This window comes from Pelophylax lessonae, assembly GCF_965119305.1.
Source record: "Pelophylax lessonae genome assembly, chromosome: 7".
Taxonomy (NCBI): domain Eukaryota; kingdom Metazoa; phylum Chordata; class Amphibia; order Anura; family Ranidae; genus Pelophylax; species Pelophylax lessonae.
Window position 1 is genome coordinate 29,289,221 of NC_138774.1, and position 17,574 is coordinate 29,306,794.

General features: G+C 45.0%; 1 protein-coding gene across 1 annotated transcript in view; it reads right to left on the minus strand.

Annotated features, from left to right (window-relative positions):
• Positions 1-17,574, minus strand: part of SYTL4 (synaptotagmin like 4) — a 147,146-nt gene that overhangs the window by 12,328 nt on the left and 117,244 nt on the right. The window contains exons 9-13 of the mRNA XM_082262556.1: positions 13,185-13,288; positions 12,787-12,873; positions 10,676-10,854; positions 8,297-8,399; positions 3,394-3,555 (exon numbers count right to left, since the gene is read on the minus strand). Coding sequence (XP_082118682.1) covers positions 3,394-3,555; positions 8,297-8,399; positions 10,676-10,854; positions 12,787-12,873; positions 13,185-13,288 — 635 coding nt within the window. The remainder of the gene's footprint in view (positions 1-3,393; positions 3,556-8,296; positions 8,400-10,675; positions 10,855-12,786; positions 12,874-13,184; positions 13,289-17,574) is intronic.

The following is a 17,574-nucleotide window of genomic DNA, read 5'->3' on the forward strand; positions in this document are numbered from 1 at the left end:
CAGCAGGAAATAAGAACAACATCTCTCTAAAGGGATTTACCTTCTAAGGCTCCTTTCACACGGGCGATCCGATCCGGCTGTCAGTTTTTCAGGCGGACCGGATCGGATGCTCCATGAATCCCTATGGGGCAGCGGAGACATGTCCGCTGACACCCGCTGCTATCCGATCCGATCCATGAAATCCAAACGGATGGAAACCCTATTTTCCATTCGCCTGGAGGATCGGATCAGATGAGAATGGACAGGAGGTCCGTTCTCATCCGATCTCCCCATAGAGGACAGCAGGGATCTCACAGCTCCGTCTCTGCACACAGAGCAGAGACAGAGCGGTCATCCGCCTGCTCAGCAGGGATCGGTGGATTGATTCCTGCACTGAGCAGAACGGGCTCTGTCGGGCGCACCGCCCGTGTGAAAGAGCCCCGGGACCGTTGTCATCAGAGCAGTTGTCCCTAATAGCAGATCTACAGTCACTTCCTGTTCCTGTGACAACTCTAACATTTTGGATTTTTCCACACTTCCTGTATTGCAGACAATGGTCACAGGACAAATAGTGATGTTGAATATCCCCCAGTGGGGACATTGAATTGGAGTTTTAAAGATACATTTCAGGCACAAATACTTTCATTTGAAGATATTTCTTAACTGCTTGCCAACTACCCTACGTATATTAACTGTGGGGAGGCGGCTTCTACAGGCAAACTGACGTACCTGTATGTTCCCTGCTGCTTCTGGGTTTGTGACACAAACTGGAGCCAATCAGCGGGTCCCGTTGATTTTCCCGATAGAGGCAGAACAATGGTCTGCCTATGTAAACAAGGCAGATCGCTGTTCTGTGACAAGGGAAAACAGAGATCCTGTGTTTCTGCTAAACAGGAACACAAGTCTTTGTCTTCCCACAGTTAAAGCATCCCCAACATAGTTAGAAAGCACTTCCTAGGGACACATTTAACCCCTTGATTGCCCCTGATGTTAACCCCTTCACTGCCAGTGTCATTAGTACAGTGCATATTTCTTAGCACTGATCACTGTATTAGTGTCACTGGTCTCCAAAAAGTGTCCCTTAATCACTTTACAACCGCAGGCAGCCGCTCCTGGGCAAATTGGCGTGCATGTACGGCGCTCACTCTCGGAAGTCTAGGGGGTGAGAGCGCGCCCCCGGCGGCATCAGTGGGGAAGCCGATGCCTGTGTCAGGTGGCTCAGATTGCCGCCTGACACCCGCGATCGCTCCCCGCTAAGAGAGAACAACGGTCAGCTGTTGTAAACACAGCTGACCGTTTTTCTCCCTGGGATGATCATAGAGATCATGTGATCCTTCTATATAGGATCACAGGTCTCTATGGTCATTTCAGAAGCCACACCCCCCCCTGTGGATGCAGACACTTGCAGCTTTCTTAGGAACCAGTGACGTCACAGGGGAATCTGTGCATCTTTAAAGCAAAGAGATGGGGATAGTAGTGACATCGCTGACAAAATATGACTAGTGGGGCTTGCTTATGATGGGGATTCCCCTGTGATGTCAATGATTTGTAGGGATGCCTTGGGTGCCAGCACCCGCAGCTTTTTTAGCAACCAGTGATGTCACAGGGGAATCCCTGCTCCTTTAACCGCTTGCCGACTGCCGCACGACTATTTACTGCGGCGGTCAGCCCCTCACAGGCAGAGCGACGTAGTACTACGCCGCTAGCCTTTGAGGGTCAAGGGAGCAAGCGCGCACCCCCGGAGGCGCGCTTCCGAGTGGTCACGGACCCCCCCGTGCGTGTGACCGGCGGACCCGATGTCCGCCGGTCACTCGGCGATCGTCGGTGCAGAGGGAGAAAGGCAGACGGCTAATGTAAACAAGCCGCCTGTCATTCTCCCCTGTGTAGGAATAGTGATCAAACGGTTCTACTATGTAGGACCGTTGATCACTGTTCATACAGCTCAAGCCACAGCCAATCACAGTTCGAATCATGCCCCTAGGGACACACACAGCCCCTCCCTCTCAAAAAAAGTTAACCCCTTCACTGCCAGTGTAATTTTACAGTAACAGTGCATATTTAAAGCACTGATTACTGTAGAAATGTCACTGGTAACCCCAAAAGTGTCAAAAATGTCAGTCAAGGGTCCGATCTGTCCGCCGCAATGTCGCAGTGCCACAAAAAAAAAAGAAAAATCGCAGATCGCCGCCATTACGCGTTAAAAAAAAAAAAAAAGACAAAAATCTTTCCCTTTGTTAGTAAACGCGATAACTTTTGCGCAAACCAATCAAAACATATGTAGCATAAAAGAAATTGGCCGAAAGTTTTTAAAAATTTTGATTTTCACATTTTTTTGGGGGGGAATTTCATATAAAAAAATGTGAAAAATATTGTTATTTTTGCAAAATTGACGCTCTTTTTTTTGTTTCTAGCGCATGATCAAAAAATCGCACAGGTGATCAAATACCACCAAAAGAAAGCTCTGTTTGTGGGAAAAAAAGGACGTCAAATTTGTTTGGGTACCGCGTCGCACGACCGCGCAATTGTCCGTTAAAGTCACACAGTGCCGAATCGCAAAATAGGCCCTGGTCAGGAAGGGGGTAAAAATTTTCGGGGCTTAAGTGGTTAAAGCAAAGGGGTGTGACAGCAGTGACATCACTGCCACTATACGGCCAGTGGGTATTGCTCATGATGGGGATCCCCTGTGATGTCAGTGGTGCCTAGGGATGCCTTGGGTGCAAGCACCTGCAACTTCATTAGCAACCAGTGATGTCACAGGGAAACCCCTGCTCCTTTAAGGCAAAGGAGGTGGGGATAGCAGTGACATCACTGCCTAAATATGGCCTGTGGGAATTGCTCATGATGGGGATTTTCTCTGTGATGTCAGATGTTCCTAGGGATACCATGGGTGCAAGCACCTGCAGCTTCCTTAGGAACCAGTGATGTCAAAAGGAAATTCCATGCCCTTTTAAAGCAAAGGAGGAGGGGATAGCATTGACATCACTGCCCAAATATGGCCAGTGGGAATTGCTCATGATGGGGATCCCCTGTGATGTCAGTGGTTGCTAGGGATGATGCGGGTGCAAGCACCCATGGCTTCCTTAGGAACCAGTGACAGCAGGAAGCTGTCATATATAGACGTGCCAGAAATACAGCTTCTGTATATGATGCATGAGTCTTGCTGAACAGAGGACCGAAGGGTCAAAAGTTCAAACGCCCAAAGAACCAAAGCCTGGACATAACCGTCAGCTCATTCCTATTCCAAACCACCATTGTATTGCCCTATGATTGTGTACACACAGCCTCCCTAACGAACGTTGGGTTTGCGGTCATGTAGTTTTATAAACCCTTGTATAAAAGCTTATCGAAACTAAAAATGATGCCACCAAAGAAACAGGGGTCAATGATGGATGAGAGAAATGTGAGAAGAGTCACCTTGCCATGCAGAGGCAGACACTCATCCTCCGTACTGTCAAAGTTCCAGCAGTCCAGAGGCAGGTTCACCTCTCCGAGGAATGTGTTCCTTCCAAAGCGGTCATGGTGCCAGACGGAGAGCTGCAGTGTTCTGGAAAGCAGGACTGACTCCGGGACAATGTACTAGAGACAAATAAACAAAATCTATTTTATTTTTGCTTTTTTAAAGATGACCAGAGCTCAGGTTTAAATAAAATATATTTTTCTGATGACATCAAATCATTCTACTTACCTGGGAAGGGGGTTGCCAGCACCAGAGATGACCACTTAGCAACGTTGCTCGTCAGCAAGGGGAGAGAAATGGAGCAACCAGAGTCCACATCCACAAACGATCGACAGTCATCCTCACTCCTGACACAGCAGACATCCTAAACAGTCATGCCTCAAAAGACCATGAACGAATATCGCCCTAAAAAGCTGACTACCTTCTTCTTCAAACTGGCAGCTAAGGTCAGTGTAATCCAAGATGGCGCCGGCCCCGCCACGGCGCGCGAGGCCTACGCAGATCTCCCTAATGAGATCCCCGGGGGGGAACAGAGACACAAACTCTCCCTTCATCCCCTAAACTTAAACACAATAAGCTACGTGGGACTTTAAGTGAGACCCCAGCAGGTAGTGCCCGGCGTCTCCATCCCTGTATCAAGAAAGTCTGATTTGATCTTAGTTTTTCCATATACAGGGATGGAGACCAATAGCATGACCTGCTTGTCTCACACAAAGTCCCAAATAGGAAATTAGGGATTGAAAGGCATTGTGCTTTACAGGCCATGCCCCATATATAAAATCCCAATCTGTCTTTATACTGCATCCACCAAGGGGATGAAGGTGTAATGCTTCTCAGCTGGTCCTTTCCAGTTTGTACCATCGTTACAACTTAGTTATTTGAGTTTTGAGACAACAGACCAGTCATGGATGGGGATGGGTTGGGGGAGGTCTGGGCTGTCTCCCTCCCACCTGTTCCCCCACCCATCCATTGGCAGCCATGTGCTCCCAGTGTGGAGACACTAAATTAGGAGTGTTAGGACTGCAGATAAAACAGGGTGCCGTGAAGTGGCTCTGCAGCTTACACATGCATTTGCAAATGTGTGTCAACTAAACCCCTGTTCTTTGTATCATGAGACAGGTCTACTTGGTTGGTGACAGACTGGAGGGTGAGTACATCAGACTGGGGGCTGGCTGACTTCCATGCACCTCTTATAATCCCTTAACCTCATTTTTTTTCATCCCCTAAACTTTTCCCAGAAGGGAACCTCCTCACAGGCAGCCCCGCTAAGGCTTGCATGTGGATGGACGCGCTACCGCCACAACCACAAATCGAGGCCCAGGCTTTCAATCCCCTGCTGTCCAATCAGGCCCTGCACTCATCAATGGCATCATTCTCTACCACAGGCCAGCCTGTGCTAGACAACCCTGAAAGAAATGCTGCTATCTCTCCAGTTCTCTTTGACTGATCTCTCATCACTTTTCACTAGGATATCCACAGATATAAATAACCTTGATAACAAAATATCTTGTATTGAAACCGGGATGGAGGAATGCATTACTACTGTAAATTATATCATTGATACATTTGATGAAGTAAAAGAAGAATGAACATGGGTTTGGGCCAAACTGGCAGTTTTAGAAGTTAGATCACGCCGCAACAACGTTAAACCACGTGGTGTACCAGAATCAGTACAACCGGCAGATCTACCTAAATATGCCGAAGAGCTCCTACACACAATACTGCCAGACGCGTCCCCAAAAGACATCATCATTGATCGTATACATAGGATCTCAAAACCACCACACCTAGCAGCCTCCGTCCCAAGAGACGTTCTAATGAAGATTCATTTCTTTCATATTAAAAAAAGAATCCTCTCAGCGGCAAGAATTACCTCACTGCTTCCGCCACCGTACGAGGACATACAATTCTTCCCAGATCTCTCAAAATATACCCTACAGCTGAGAAGACAGCTCAATCCGATCACCAAAGGCCTCCACAACCACAAAATTCAATTTAAATGGAAATACCCGGCAACACTGATTATCACAAGAAATGGTACAATACGTGATCAACAATCTCAACGAGGGCATGCATATCCTCCAACTCTGGGGCATCATACCAGACCTTCCCACTGATGCCACTCAACACTTAGGCCAGCCCAAATCACTGAATATGTGATGCAGCCAAAAGTAAAAAGTACACTGGATCTCTGTCATGATGCAACCCCGACTTGGGCCAACTTTATATTGACAACTAATCTCTCCCCAGCTACAAGCAATTGATTTCACAGTCTTACGTTTTCATTAACTGTTCTTTCCTCCCCACGTGTTTTATACTCCGCATTCAACTCTAAGTGGTGTAAGATTCACCCAAAACCACAGTTTTTGAGTTCCAATTTCTGCTAATCACATTGTTGCTTTACCCACAGCTCTAGCTCCAAGGCTAACAAAAGCTCGGTCAAGGACTTCAGCGGTCCCAGAGGTGCCACACAACCACTTTCCTGGGCATCAATTGACTCCATTGTATTGTTCAACGCAACTAACTGTAAGTGTTTGTATCGCATCCCTATACCTAGCTTTCACTGAAAATGCCACTTAAGATTCTATCACTCAATGTCAATGGGCTTAATCACCTAGCAAAAAGACACTCACTCTGGAAAACAGCTCAAAGAACTGTGACAACATATGCATACAGGAGACGCATTTTCTAGCATCAGCCGCACCTTCATGCACAAACACCTCCCTCTCATATACACAGCCTCATTCATCTCTAAAAAGAAGACGCATGCTCGTGGCAGTGAAGGATTCAGTTGACTTCCACCTCAAGCAACTTATTACAGACCCCAATGGTCGATTTATCATCTTAATATGCATCATCAACAAGATCTCCTACACGCTCCTCAATATTTATGCCCCTAATACCCCCCAAATGCGCTTCCTACACAAAGTGATGCGTACTGTCAAACCAATAAAACAGGGACACTTACTCATATGCGGGGACTTCAATCTGGTTCTAGATGTTCATTTGGACTCTACATCAGCAGCAAAAAGAAGAGAATCCCCCCTCAAAAGTTTAATTCGTACACATGACTTATTCGATATATGGCATTGCAACCATAGCTCAGAGAAGGATTTTACATTCTTCTCCCCACTCTACAAATCCTACTCACGTATTGACTTGTTTCTCACAGATAAATGGTTACTCCAAAAAATGAGCGCATCTCTAATCCACACCGTGACGTGGTCGGACCATGCTCCTATTTCCATTTCGATAGCAGATTCCACTCCACAGAGACATACTTATATATTGGGAGCAAACAACTACATAGTGCAACACCCATCATACGCAATGGAAATATCCGTTCATTTAAAAGACTACTTTGAACAAAATACTGGATCGGTGCCCACTGTGGTGTGGAATGTGCATATGTAAGAGGTATATTACTAGAATTAAGCTCACAATGTAAAAAGGAGAATGCAGCGCCATGACACATTCACATCACAAACTAGCACTCTGGAAAATTAAAAACAAGACCAACCCCAAGCCATCATAATCAGCACAACTGATGTCCCTAAAACAGAAACTTAGGACACTTCTCCTCCTTTGAAAACATGCAACGTAAACTGAAAGCCTCCTCATACTCCACCTCCAATAAAGCGGGCAAAGCCCTTTCAAGTCGCATTAAAGGGCAGAAAACTAAAACAGATCTATACCACCCCCCCCCCCCCATTCTAAAGATAAACTTACAAACACCTCTGGACATAGCCAACGTCTTCAGCGAATACTATAGTGATTTAAACAACATAAATCAAGATCCCACAACACCACAGCCATCATCAGAAGATATTGATTTATTTCTAAATCAAATGAATCTACCAACATTATCAACGGACCAATTGGTTCTTCTAAACACTTCACAGAACAAGAAATGCACTCAGTGATCAAGACACTCCCCACAGATAAAACACCTGGACCAGACGGTTTTAGACCAGTCTGGTTTCACCAAAGGATGACAAGCGTATAACGCCACTAGAAGACTGATTAACATAATACACTATGCTGAGCCTATTGGAACGCCTTCTCTGCTTCTATCTTTAGACGCGGAGAAATCCAACCAAATCCCGTCCATGGAAAGCATTCTTGAATTGGTCAACACTACGAACTAACAATGGCCTCCAGTAGGGGTCAATTGACCACAGCACAAAAAGTTTAACAACCCTGGGCACAATGGTCTGCATCAATGTTAAATACGTTGAATTCTTCTATACTTCAGTCATGTTAGCTACAGAAGATTGTCATGCTATGGCTCCATGTACACGGGACGCTGGAAATGGCCGTTTAGGAGCAGTTGGGCGTTTTTTTTAGAAGCCCCTGAACCCATCTACATTTTATCTTATCTGTCCATGTACACCAGGTCGTTTGCGGTCGTTTGCGGGCAGTTGCGTTCAGGGACTGTTTTTAGAACGCAATTATTTGCGTTCGAACGTGTGTTTCCCAGCGTTTCAAATGCAAAAACGCGACTGAACGTGTCCGAACGCGATGACCCACGTTTGGCGTTCGCGTTTTTCCATTTTAAAGGGGAATAATTTTTTTGACCTCTAGGAGCGGTTCTAAACGCAAACGCCCGCTAAACGCAGGTACAAACGCGACCAAACGGACGTTTCAAACGTCCTAAAAATTCCAGCATTCAAAGGGACTTTTAACAACGTCCCGTGTATATGGACCCTTAATCTTACTATTTCATGTACACTGAGCTGTAATGTTCATTCGTTCTAAAAATATTTGGAATTCAAATGTAATGCAAAGGTAACAAATGTTTCAAATTTTAAAATCAATAAAAACTAAACTACTGTTAAAACAAAAAAACATTCTACTTACCTGTAATGTTTCAGCATACAGAGGGTTGACCGTGTTCCGTTTAATTGTGGTTTTGCGTTTTCCTTGGCGGGACTTGTCAGGCAGGAGATAGGACTTCACGTACCTAAAAGAAGGGATTGCAGATGTACAACTCAACACTTCCCAAATTATATGGCAAACTATATTCTCTCTGCTTCAAGCTTTACTAAATGGTGGACCGCGGTCCAGACACAGACAGGGTGACAGTTCTATTTGGGCTGCAAGCCAGTTGTTCAGTGCCCAGCGCAGGTTCCCCCTCCTCTGTAGTGATTGGTTGTTAGGACTGCCAGCATCCAAACAACCAATGATGTCAGATGCACGCCCCAACCTCAGCATCACAGGAGGAGAGAAGTGGACTTGTAGTCTGCGACACCCCCCCCCCCTGCCTTCCCATAAAAGGTACAGCGCAACAGTGAAGGGGACACTTGATGTAAGGGGGAATGGTGATGAGGACACCTAAAGGAAGGGGGTACTCTGATGGTGATGAGGATACCTGATGTAAAGGGGCACGGTGATGAGGACACCTAAAGGAGGGGGGCACGGTGATGAGGACACCTAAAGGAGGGGGGCACGGTGATGAGGACACCTAAAGGAGGGGGGCACTATGATGAGGATACCTGATGTGAAGGGGTACTGTGATGAGGACACCTAAAGGAAGGGGGCACGGCGATGAGAAAACCTAAAGGAAGGGGGCACTATGATGAGGATACCTGATGTGAAGGGGTAGTGTGATGAGGACGCCTGATATAAGGGGGCACAGTGATGGGGACATCTGGTGTAAGGGGGCACTGTGATGGGGACATCTGGTGTAAGGGGGCACTGTGATGGGGACACCTAAAGGAAGGTGGCACTGTGATGAGGACACCTAAAGGAAGGTGGCTTTGTGATGAGGACACCAAAAGGAAGGTGGCACTGTGATGAGGACACCAAAAGGAAGGTGGCACTGTGATAAGGATACCTTATGTAAAGGGGTACTGTGATGAGGACGACTGATGTAAGGGGGCACGGTGATGGGGATTTCTGATGTAAGGGGGAACTGCGATGAAGAAACCTGATGTAAGGGGGCATTGCGATGAGGATACCCGATGTAAAGGGCCACTGTATGAGGAAGCCTGATGAGAGGGGGAATGGTGATGTGGACATCTGATGGAAGAGGGCATTGTGATGAGGATGTCGGATGTAAAGGGGCACTTTATGGGGCCATCAGATGGAAGGGGGCACTGTGATGGGGACATCTGATGTAAAGAGAGACTGTGATGGGAACATCTAATGGAAGGGGGCACTGTGATGGGGACACATGATGAAAGGGGGCATTGTGATGAGGATGCCTGATGTAAAGGGATACTGTGATGGGGACCCCTGATGGATAGGGGCACTGTGTTGTGGACATCTGATGGAAGGGGGCACTTTGATGAGGACACATGATGAAAGGGGCCATTGTGATGAGGATGCCTGATGTAAAGGGGCACTGTGATGGGGACCCCTGATGGATATGGGCACTGTGATGGGGACCCCTGATTAAATCGTGGGTCAATGGGCCTGTTTTTACACCCCCCCCCCCCCGACCACAGGTGTAAACTTTACCCTGTGATTGCTGTGATTGTGGTTTACTGTCTCCCTACTGATAACAAGGCCAGTTGAATATGATCCTGTTGAGGCACATACTGTATATAGGGCTTAGTAAACTGTAGAAAAATGGACACTAAGAGGTCAAACACACATCTCTGTCAACGATTTGATTGTAATGTCCCATGAGTGTGGGTGTTTATATATTGTACATAATCCCTTCTTAAAGAATATGTTACCCCAACACTTCATATCCCTGATATGTGGCTGCTGTACTATGTACTTGTATTAAAAAAAGTCTCCTGTTCTCTTTGAATTGCTTTCTTTGTGTGAAACCCCTGGTGTTCCTGGCTGTCCCTCTGCTTTCCTATTAAAAGCTGACCACACTAAGCATGAGAACTCAGCCTGCTCTTCTCCAATGATCAGACACACCCCTCCCCCGTGCACAGCCAATCACTGGGAAGATTAGTGTATTGCTGTTTCTCCTTTCCCAGCTCTCTGAGTTCCTTATGCACCTGAGAACAAAGGATATGTAAGAACTTATAAAAAAGGGAAAAAAAAGTTATTTATAATGTTTTTTATATCTATACACAAATGTTTTACCTTTCGGTACTAATTTAAACTGAATGGATTGTTTTAGAAGGTGAGGGTTCACATACACTTTATACATTGTCTGAGTGATACATCCCGGGTCTCAACTCTGTTCAGTAGATTGTAACAAACTATAACAAAGAAAGGAAACACTTTGGTGTTCTATGGAAAACTAAAAAAACAACAAAGAAGAAAATGGATTACGGGTTGGAGCGTCTCTTTGCGTCATCTCCGTAGGCCAGGCTGCGACATTCCTTCACCAAAATGCTGAGGATCTGCGTCTTTCCATCATATTTCATGGAGAAGATGATTTCTCCGGTTACTATGACGTTCCCGAAGTCTCCGGCCTCGCTGTAAATGCTCATCATGCTCCCCAGCGTGCTCTGTAGGAGGGAAACAGACACATCATCAGCGGCTGAGAGCGCCAGTCAGATATTTAACCAAATCCACTAAAAAAAAATGGTAAAAAAAATAAAATTGTAAAATATAATACAAAATAGAATAATAAAAACTACTGACACCAGCCACTGCCTTACTGACACCAATCTCTGCCCTACTGACCCTGTCCATTGCTCTACTGACAACATCAGTATATATACACAGGCACACACGCATACGTGTTTGAGCTTTAGGGTGCACACCAGTGGCGGCCCTTCCATTAGGGGCGCCGCCCCCCTATCCGTGCGTCCGGCACCCTAATTTACATGCAGGGCGCCGGACACATGGATTCCAATGGGGGACTTTTTTTTTTTTTTTGAAGCACGTGATTTGAGCCAGAGGCTCTAATAGGCTTCAAAAAAGGGTGGACTCGGGGCACAGTGAGTTTACCCAGCTGTGACAATAGCGAATTAATATTCGCTATTGTCACACAGATTCTCCTCCTGCCAATCAGGAAGCGAGTCCTGTGACCCGTTTCCCGATTGGCCAAAAGGAGAAGCCATCCTATTGGCGAAGGAGGAGCAGAGGTGTAACTAGAACCTTCAGGGCCCGGTGCAAGAAACCGTGAAGGGCCCCCCATCCCTTCAAGCCTGGGGCTCTTCCCACTGATCCTGGGACCCTTTCACAAGTTCTGCAGTGGGCCCCCTTCCTGCCATCTTGGGGCCTCCCCACGGTGGTGGAATGCCAGGGCCCAGTCACAAGTGTGACCTTTGTGATCCTAGAAGTTCACCCACTGGTGTCAGTAGTTTTTATTTTTTGGTATTTTAATTATATTATTTTTTATCATTTTATTTTATTTTTTTTACAATGTCACTGACTATGACTCTGTCCATTCAGAAAAGGAAGGAGCTGGTAAATTACATATTTACCGACCCCTTCCTGGTTCTCTATTGTGACACATCCCCTGCAGAAGCTGTCAGGAGAGGGAAGGGAGCACAGTGGGGGGGTGGAGGGGGGTATTGTTAGCACAGTAGGGGGGGACCAGGGGAACACACAGGGGCCCAGAGACAGCAGAACACAAGTGAACTGGATAGGAGGAGTGGCGGGGGCAGCATACAGAGGAACCAATCTCCTCCGCTTTCCTCCTGCAGCTACAGGAGGAAAAAGGAGGACAGTCATTTCTCTACATGCTGCCCCTGCCGCCCCTCCTAACCAGGTGTACAGGGGAGCCGCACAGGCCCCCCAGAGCATGGGGCTCAGTTGCAATTGCAACCCCTGCAACCCATGTAGTTACGCCCCTGAGGAGGAGGAGGAGGAAGGAGACACAGGGGAAGCCCGACCAACAAAGAGGGACATGGAGAAGACTGAGGGGGGAGGCTGCCGCCGCCATATGTCAGTCCAGGGGCATCACAGGGTGAGTGAGCCGGCGACCGGGGGGGGGGTATGGTGTGCGGTGCGGGCTGGTGTGGTCTGTGGTCAGGTTTGTCTGCCACCCCCGACCCATGGAGCACACCCAAATGCAACAGGCTTCACACACCCATCATGTGTTTGCAAATGTGTGCAAACTAAACCCCTGTTTTTAACGCAAACTGGTTAGACAAAATAATTTGGTTGGTAGCAGGCTGGTTGGTAAGTTGAGTTGGGAATTTTCTTTGTTTTTTTTTTTCTGCCTCTAAATGCTGAGCTTAAAAAACGCCTCTAAACTACCTAATGTGCACGGACACCTAGAATAACATTAGTTGCTTCTACAGGCAAAACGCTAAAATCATTTATTATTTAAGCCAGTGTGCATGGATCCTAATTGTATGTATTAAAAAACACTGTGCAAGCTACAGAACTTATCTCACCTACACTACAATAAAACACACAATTCGGAAATAACCATTTTATGGACAGGCTCAGCGTTTTTTATTTTTAGAATAAAATGTGGTTCCAACCGTGGATGTCCCACTGCGCAAGCTGCTTCTTGCTGCGGTCAAACGATGAATTTCTACCAAGTTATCAATATCTTCATCATCCTCTTCCTAGGACAAACAAAAATGGAGAAAATCAACAAAAGTAGCAGATGGTCATAAACAATTTTTGTTGCTGAAAGGTTGTGTCAAAGTGCCATGGAAAAAATAACATTCGATTTTAATAAAGCACAGTGACCCGGTCTGATTTACGAATCCCGGTGCCAAGGCAACCTACAATTGTGGCGAATGGCAAACTGAGATTGTCTTCATCCTACTGAGCCTGGAAGGAATATTGTTTTCTATGATTCAGAGATTTTATTAATTTATAGTGTGCAGAGAAATCACACAGAGGGAGTATACGGGTAATGAACAATACAAACCATTTCTACATTCAGCCCAGGAACAGACTTGCTTCGATCTCCCATGGTGCTTTCTTCTTCCACCTTCTCCTCTGGACGTAGGTCTACGGTGGACTTACTGTAATCTAAAATGTACATTAAAAGAAACAAACTTCAAATAAATACATTTCTAGTTCTAATTTGTCATTGATGTAATTAAGCTGGGTAAATATATATATATATATATATATATATATATATATATATATATATATATATATACACACACACACACACACATATATTATATATATCACACACACACATATATTATATATATCTACACACACACATATATTATATATATCACACACACACATATATTATATATATCACACACACACACACATATATATATATATATATATACAGGGCTTTTTTTCTAGGAGAAAAGGTGCAGGAACTCCCCTTTCTAAGTTACTTTGTGTCTCCGCCCCCTACCCACCTTTCGAGCACTAACCCTTGGTTCCACCTCTGAGCACCGACACTTGGATCCACCCCCCTACCCAGCTTCCAGTACAGCCCCTTTTAGAGAATATAGAGCCAAGTATAATTTTGTAGTGGAATGTATGGAATTTGGTTATGATATCAAGAAAAGCAATAAAATTGATCCCCCACAGCCAACAGAAATATACCCCCCCCCCCCAGCAGCAATAGACCCCCAGCAGCAGAAAAAGATCTCCCAGCAGCCAACATCAATAGACTCTCTAGCAGCCAGCAACAGTAGACCCCCTCCCCAAACAGTAGATCCCTTCCAGCAACAATTAACCCACAATATCAAAAGATCCTCCATCAGCAACAATAGATTGCCTTCCAAAAATAGATCCCCTCCAGCAACAATAGATCCAGCATCAGTAGACCCTCCAGCACCGTGGCATACATTCTGTGCTAGAGGTGCCGGAACTGCGTTCCCCCGCGTTCCTGCTGAAAAAAAGCCCTGTATATATATATATATATATACACATACACACATATATATAATGTGTGTGTAGATGTGTATATATATATATATATATATAATGTGTGTGAGTGTATATGTATGTATATATATATATATATATATATATACACATACACACACACACACACACACACACACACACATATACAGTATCTCACAAAAGTGAGTACACCCCTCACATTTTTGTAAATATTGTATTCTATCTTTTCATGTGACAACACTGAAGAAATGAAGCTTTGCTACAATGTAAAGTAGTGAGTGTACAGCTTGTATAACAGTGTAAATTTGCTGTCCCCTCAAAATAACTCAACACACAGCCATTAATGTCTAAACCGCTGGCAACAAAAGTCCAAATTGGGTCCCAAGTGTCAATATTTTGTGTGGCCACCATTTTTTTCCAGCACTGCCTTAACCCTCTTGGGTATGGAGTTCACCAGAGCATCACAGGTTACCACTGGAGTCCTCTTCCACTCCTCCATGACGACATCACAGAGCTGGTGGATGTTAGAGGCCTTGGGCTCCTCCGCCTTATGTTTGAAGATGCCCCACAGATGCTCAATAGGGTTTAGGTCTGGAGACATGCTTGGCCAGTCCATCACCTTTACCCTCAGCTTCTTTAGCAAGGCAGTGGGTAGCTTGGAGGTGTGTTTGGGGTCGTTATGTTGGAATACTGACCTGTGGCCCAGTCTCCGAAGGGAGGGGATCATGCTCTGCTTCAGTATGTCACAGTACATGTTGGCATTCATGGTTCCCTCAATGAACTGTAGCTCCTCAGTGCCAGCAGCACTCATGCAGCCCCAGACCATGACATTCCCACCACCATGCTTGACTGTAGGCGATACACACTTGTCTTTGTACTCCTCACCTGGTTGCCACCACACACGCTTGAAACCATCTGAACCAAATAAGTTTATCTTGGTCTCATCAGGCCACAGGACATGGTTCCAGTAATCCATGTCCTTAGTCTGCTTGTCTTCAGCAAACTGTTTGCGTGCTTTCTTGTCCATCATCTTTAGAAGAGGCTTCCTTCTGGGATGACAGCCATGCAGACCAATTTGATGCAGTGTGCGGCGTATGGTCTGAGCACTGACAGGCTGACCCCCTCCCCTTCAACCTCTGCAGCAATGCTGGCAGCACTCATACATCTATTTCCCAAAGACAGCCTCTGGATATGATGCTGAGCACATGCACTCAACTTCTTTGGTCGACCATGGTGAGGCCTGTTCTGAGTGGAACCTGTCCTGTTAAACCGCTGTATGGTCTTGGCCACAGTGCTGCAGCTCAGTTTCAGGGTCTTGGCAATATTCTTATAGCCTAGGCCATCTATATGTAGAGCAACAATTCTTTTTTTCAGATCCTTAAAGAGTTCTTTCCCATGAGGTGCCATACTGAACTTCCAGTGACCAGTATGAGAGAGTGAGAGCGATAACACCAAATTTAACACACCTGCTCCCCATTCACTCCTGAGACCTTGTAACACTAACAAGTCACATGACACCGGGGAGGGAGAATGGAAATTGGGCCCAATTTGAACATTGGTACTTAGGGGTGTACTCACTTTTGTTGCCAGCAGTTTAGACATTATTGGCTGTGTGTTGAGTTATTTTGAGGGGACAGCAAATTTACACTGTTATACAAGCTGTACACTCACTACTTTACATTGTAGCAAAGTGTCTTCAGTGTTGTCATTTGAAAAGATAGAATAAAATATTTACCAAAATGTGAGGGGTGTACTCACTTTTGTGAGATACTATATATATATATATATATATATAATATATATAGACACACATATACACACACACACATACATACACATATATATATATATATATATGCATACATATATTGTGTGTGTGTGTATATACATTTTCTTTTTTTTTTCTCTTATGTTCATTTACTTTCCATTTTGTTAACTGATAAAAATAAACTATTAACACTTCTATTTCTGAAAGCATTCTTCATTGAGTGTATATAGCGTTTTTCAGCTCGTAAAACGCTCATCTCTGAAGTCTCAAAAAGCCCAGCAAGCAAAATTCCATTCATTTCAATGGCCCCTGTTCACATCTGAGCGTTTTGTCTCCAGAAGAAAAACGCCTGAAGCTCAAAAAAGTAAATGAGCTTCTTTTTTTTGGCTGGTTACAAGCGTTTTTGTTAGATGTAAATGCCTGCCACCAAACACCTGCAAAAAAAGCCTGAAAAACGCACCAAAAAAAAAAAAAAAAAAAGTCAGGAAAAAAGCCGAAAAAAAAAAAAACACCTGAAAAAGAACAAAAAAACGCCTGAAAACTATAAACTCACGGTGTGAATGGAGCAGACTAGAGTTCATTCCTAAAAGAATGAAATTATACATTGTAAAACATTGTGTTTATTGTTATCTAACAACCTTATCAATGTTGATAAACATTTGTGCCTTTTCAGGTGTTTTTTTTGGGCTTTTTTCTGATGTTTTTTTTTTTTCGGAGCGTTTTTCAGGCTTTTTTTGCAGGTGTTTGTAAGCAGGCATTTAGGCTCCGTTCACATGTAGGCGTTTTGGGGGCGTTTTTCTGCTCTAGGATCAGCTCTCAAAACGCCCAACAAGACAAATCCTATTAATTTCAATGGCCCCTGTTCACATCTCAGGGTTTTGACGCCGTGAGCAAAACGCCCAACGCTCAAAAAAGTACATGAGCTTCTTTTTGAGCAGATTACAGGCGTTTTCCATTGGTCTCTATTCAATCTAAAAACGTCTGCACAAAAAAGGCCTGTAAAAACGCCTGTAAAACGCCTGAAAAAATGCCCATAAAAACGCCTGTAATAGCAACCCCAAGATGTGAACGTAGCCTTACATCTAACAAAAACGCTTGTAATCTGCCAAAAAAAAAACTCACGTACCTTTTTGAGCTTCAGGCATTTTGCTTCAGGAAACAAAATGCTCAGATGTGAACAGGGGCCATTGAAATGAATGGGATTTTGCTTGTTTGGCGTTCTGAGACTTCAGAGATGAGAGTTTTACGAGCTGAAATACGCTCAGGTGTGAACAGGGCCTAAGTGAGGACAGTTTAGCCTATGGCTCCATTCACACCTGATCCTTTTCAGGCATTTTTTGGGGATTTTTACAGACGTTTTTTCGGGCTTTTTTCAGGTGTTTTTTCTGGCTTTATTCAGTCATTTTTTGCAGGTGTTAGGTGGAAGGTGTGGGCCTTGCCATGGGCAACTGAGAGTGAGTGGACATCTGTTCAGAGGAAGTGTTGCTGTGTCGCTGGGATTGGTGAGAGGCCCTTGCGGCCATTATCTGTGGCTGTTAATTGCAGTGTTGGCACTTTGAAAAAAATATGTTGGTTTTGTGTTGCAGTTTGGGCACTCGGGCTCAAAAAGGTTCGCCATCACTGCTATAGAGGGATTTGCTGTGCTCATATTTCTCGTCAGAGA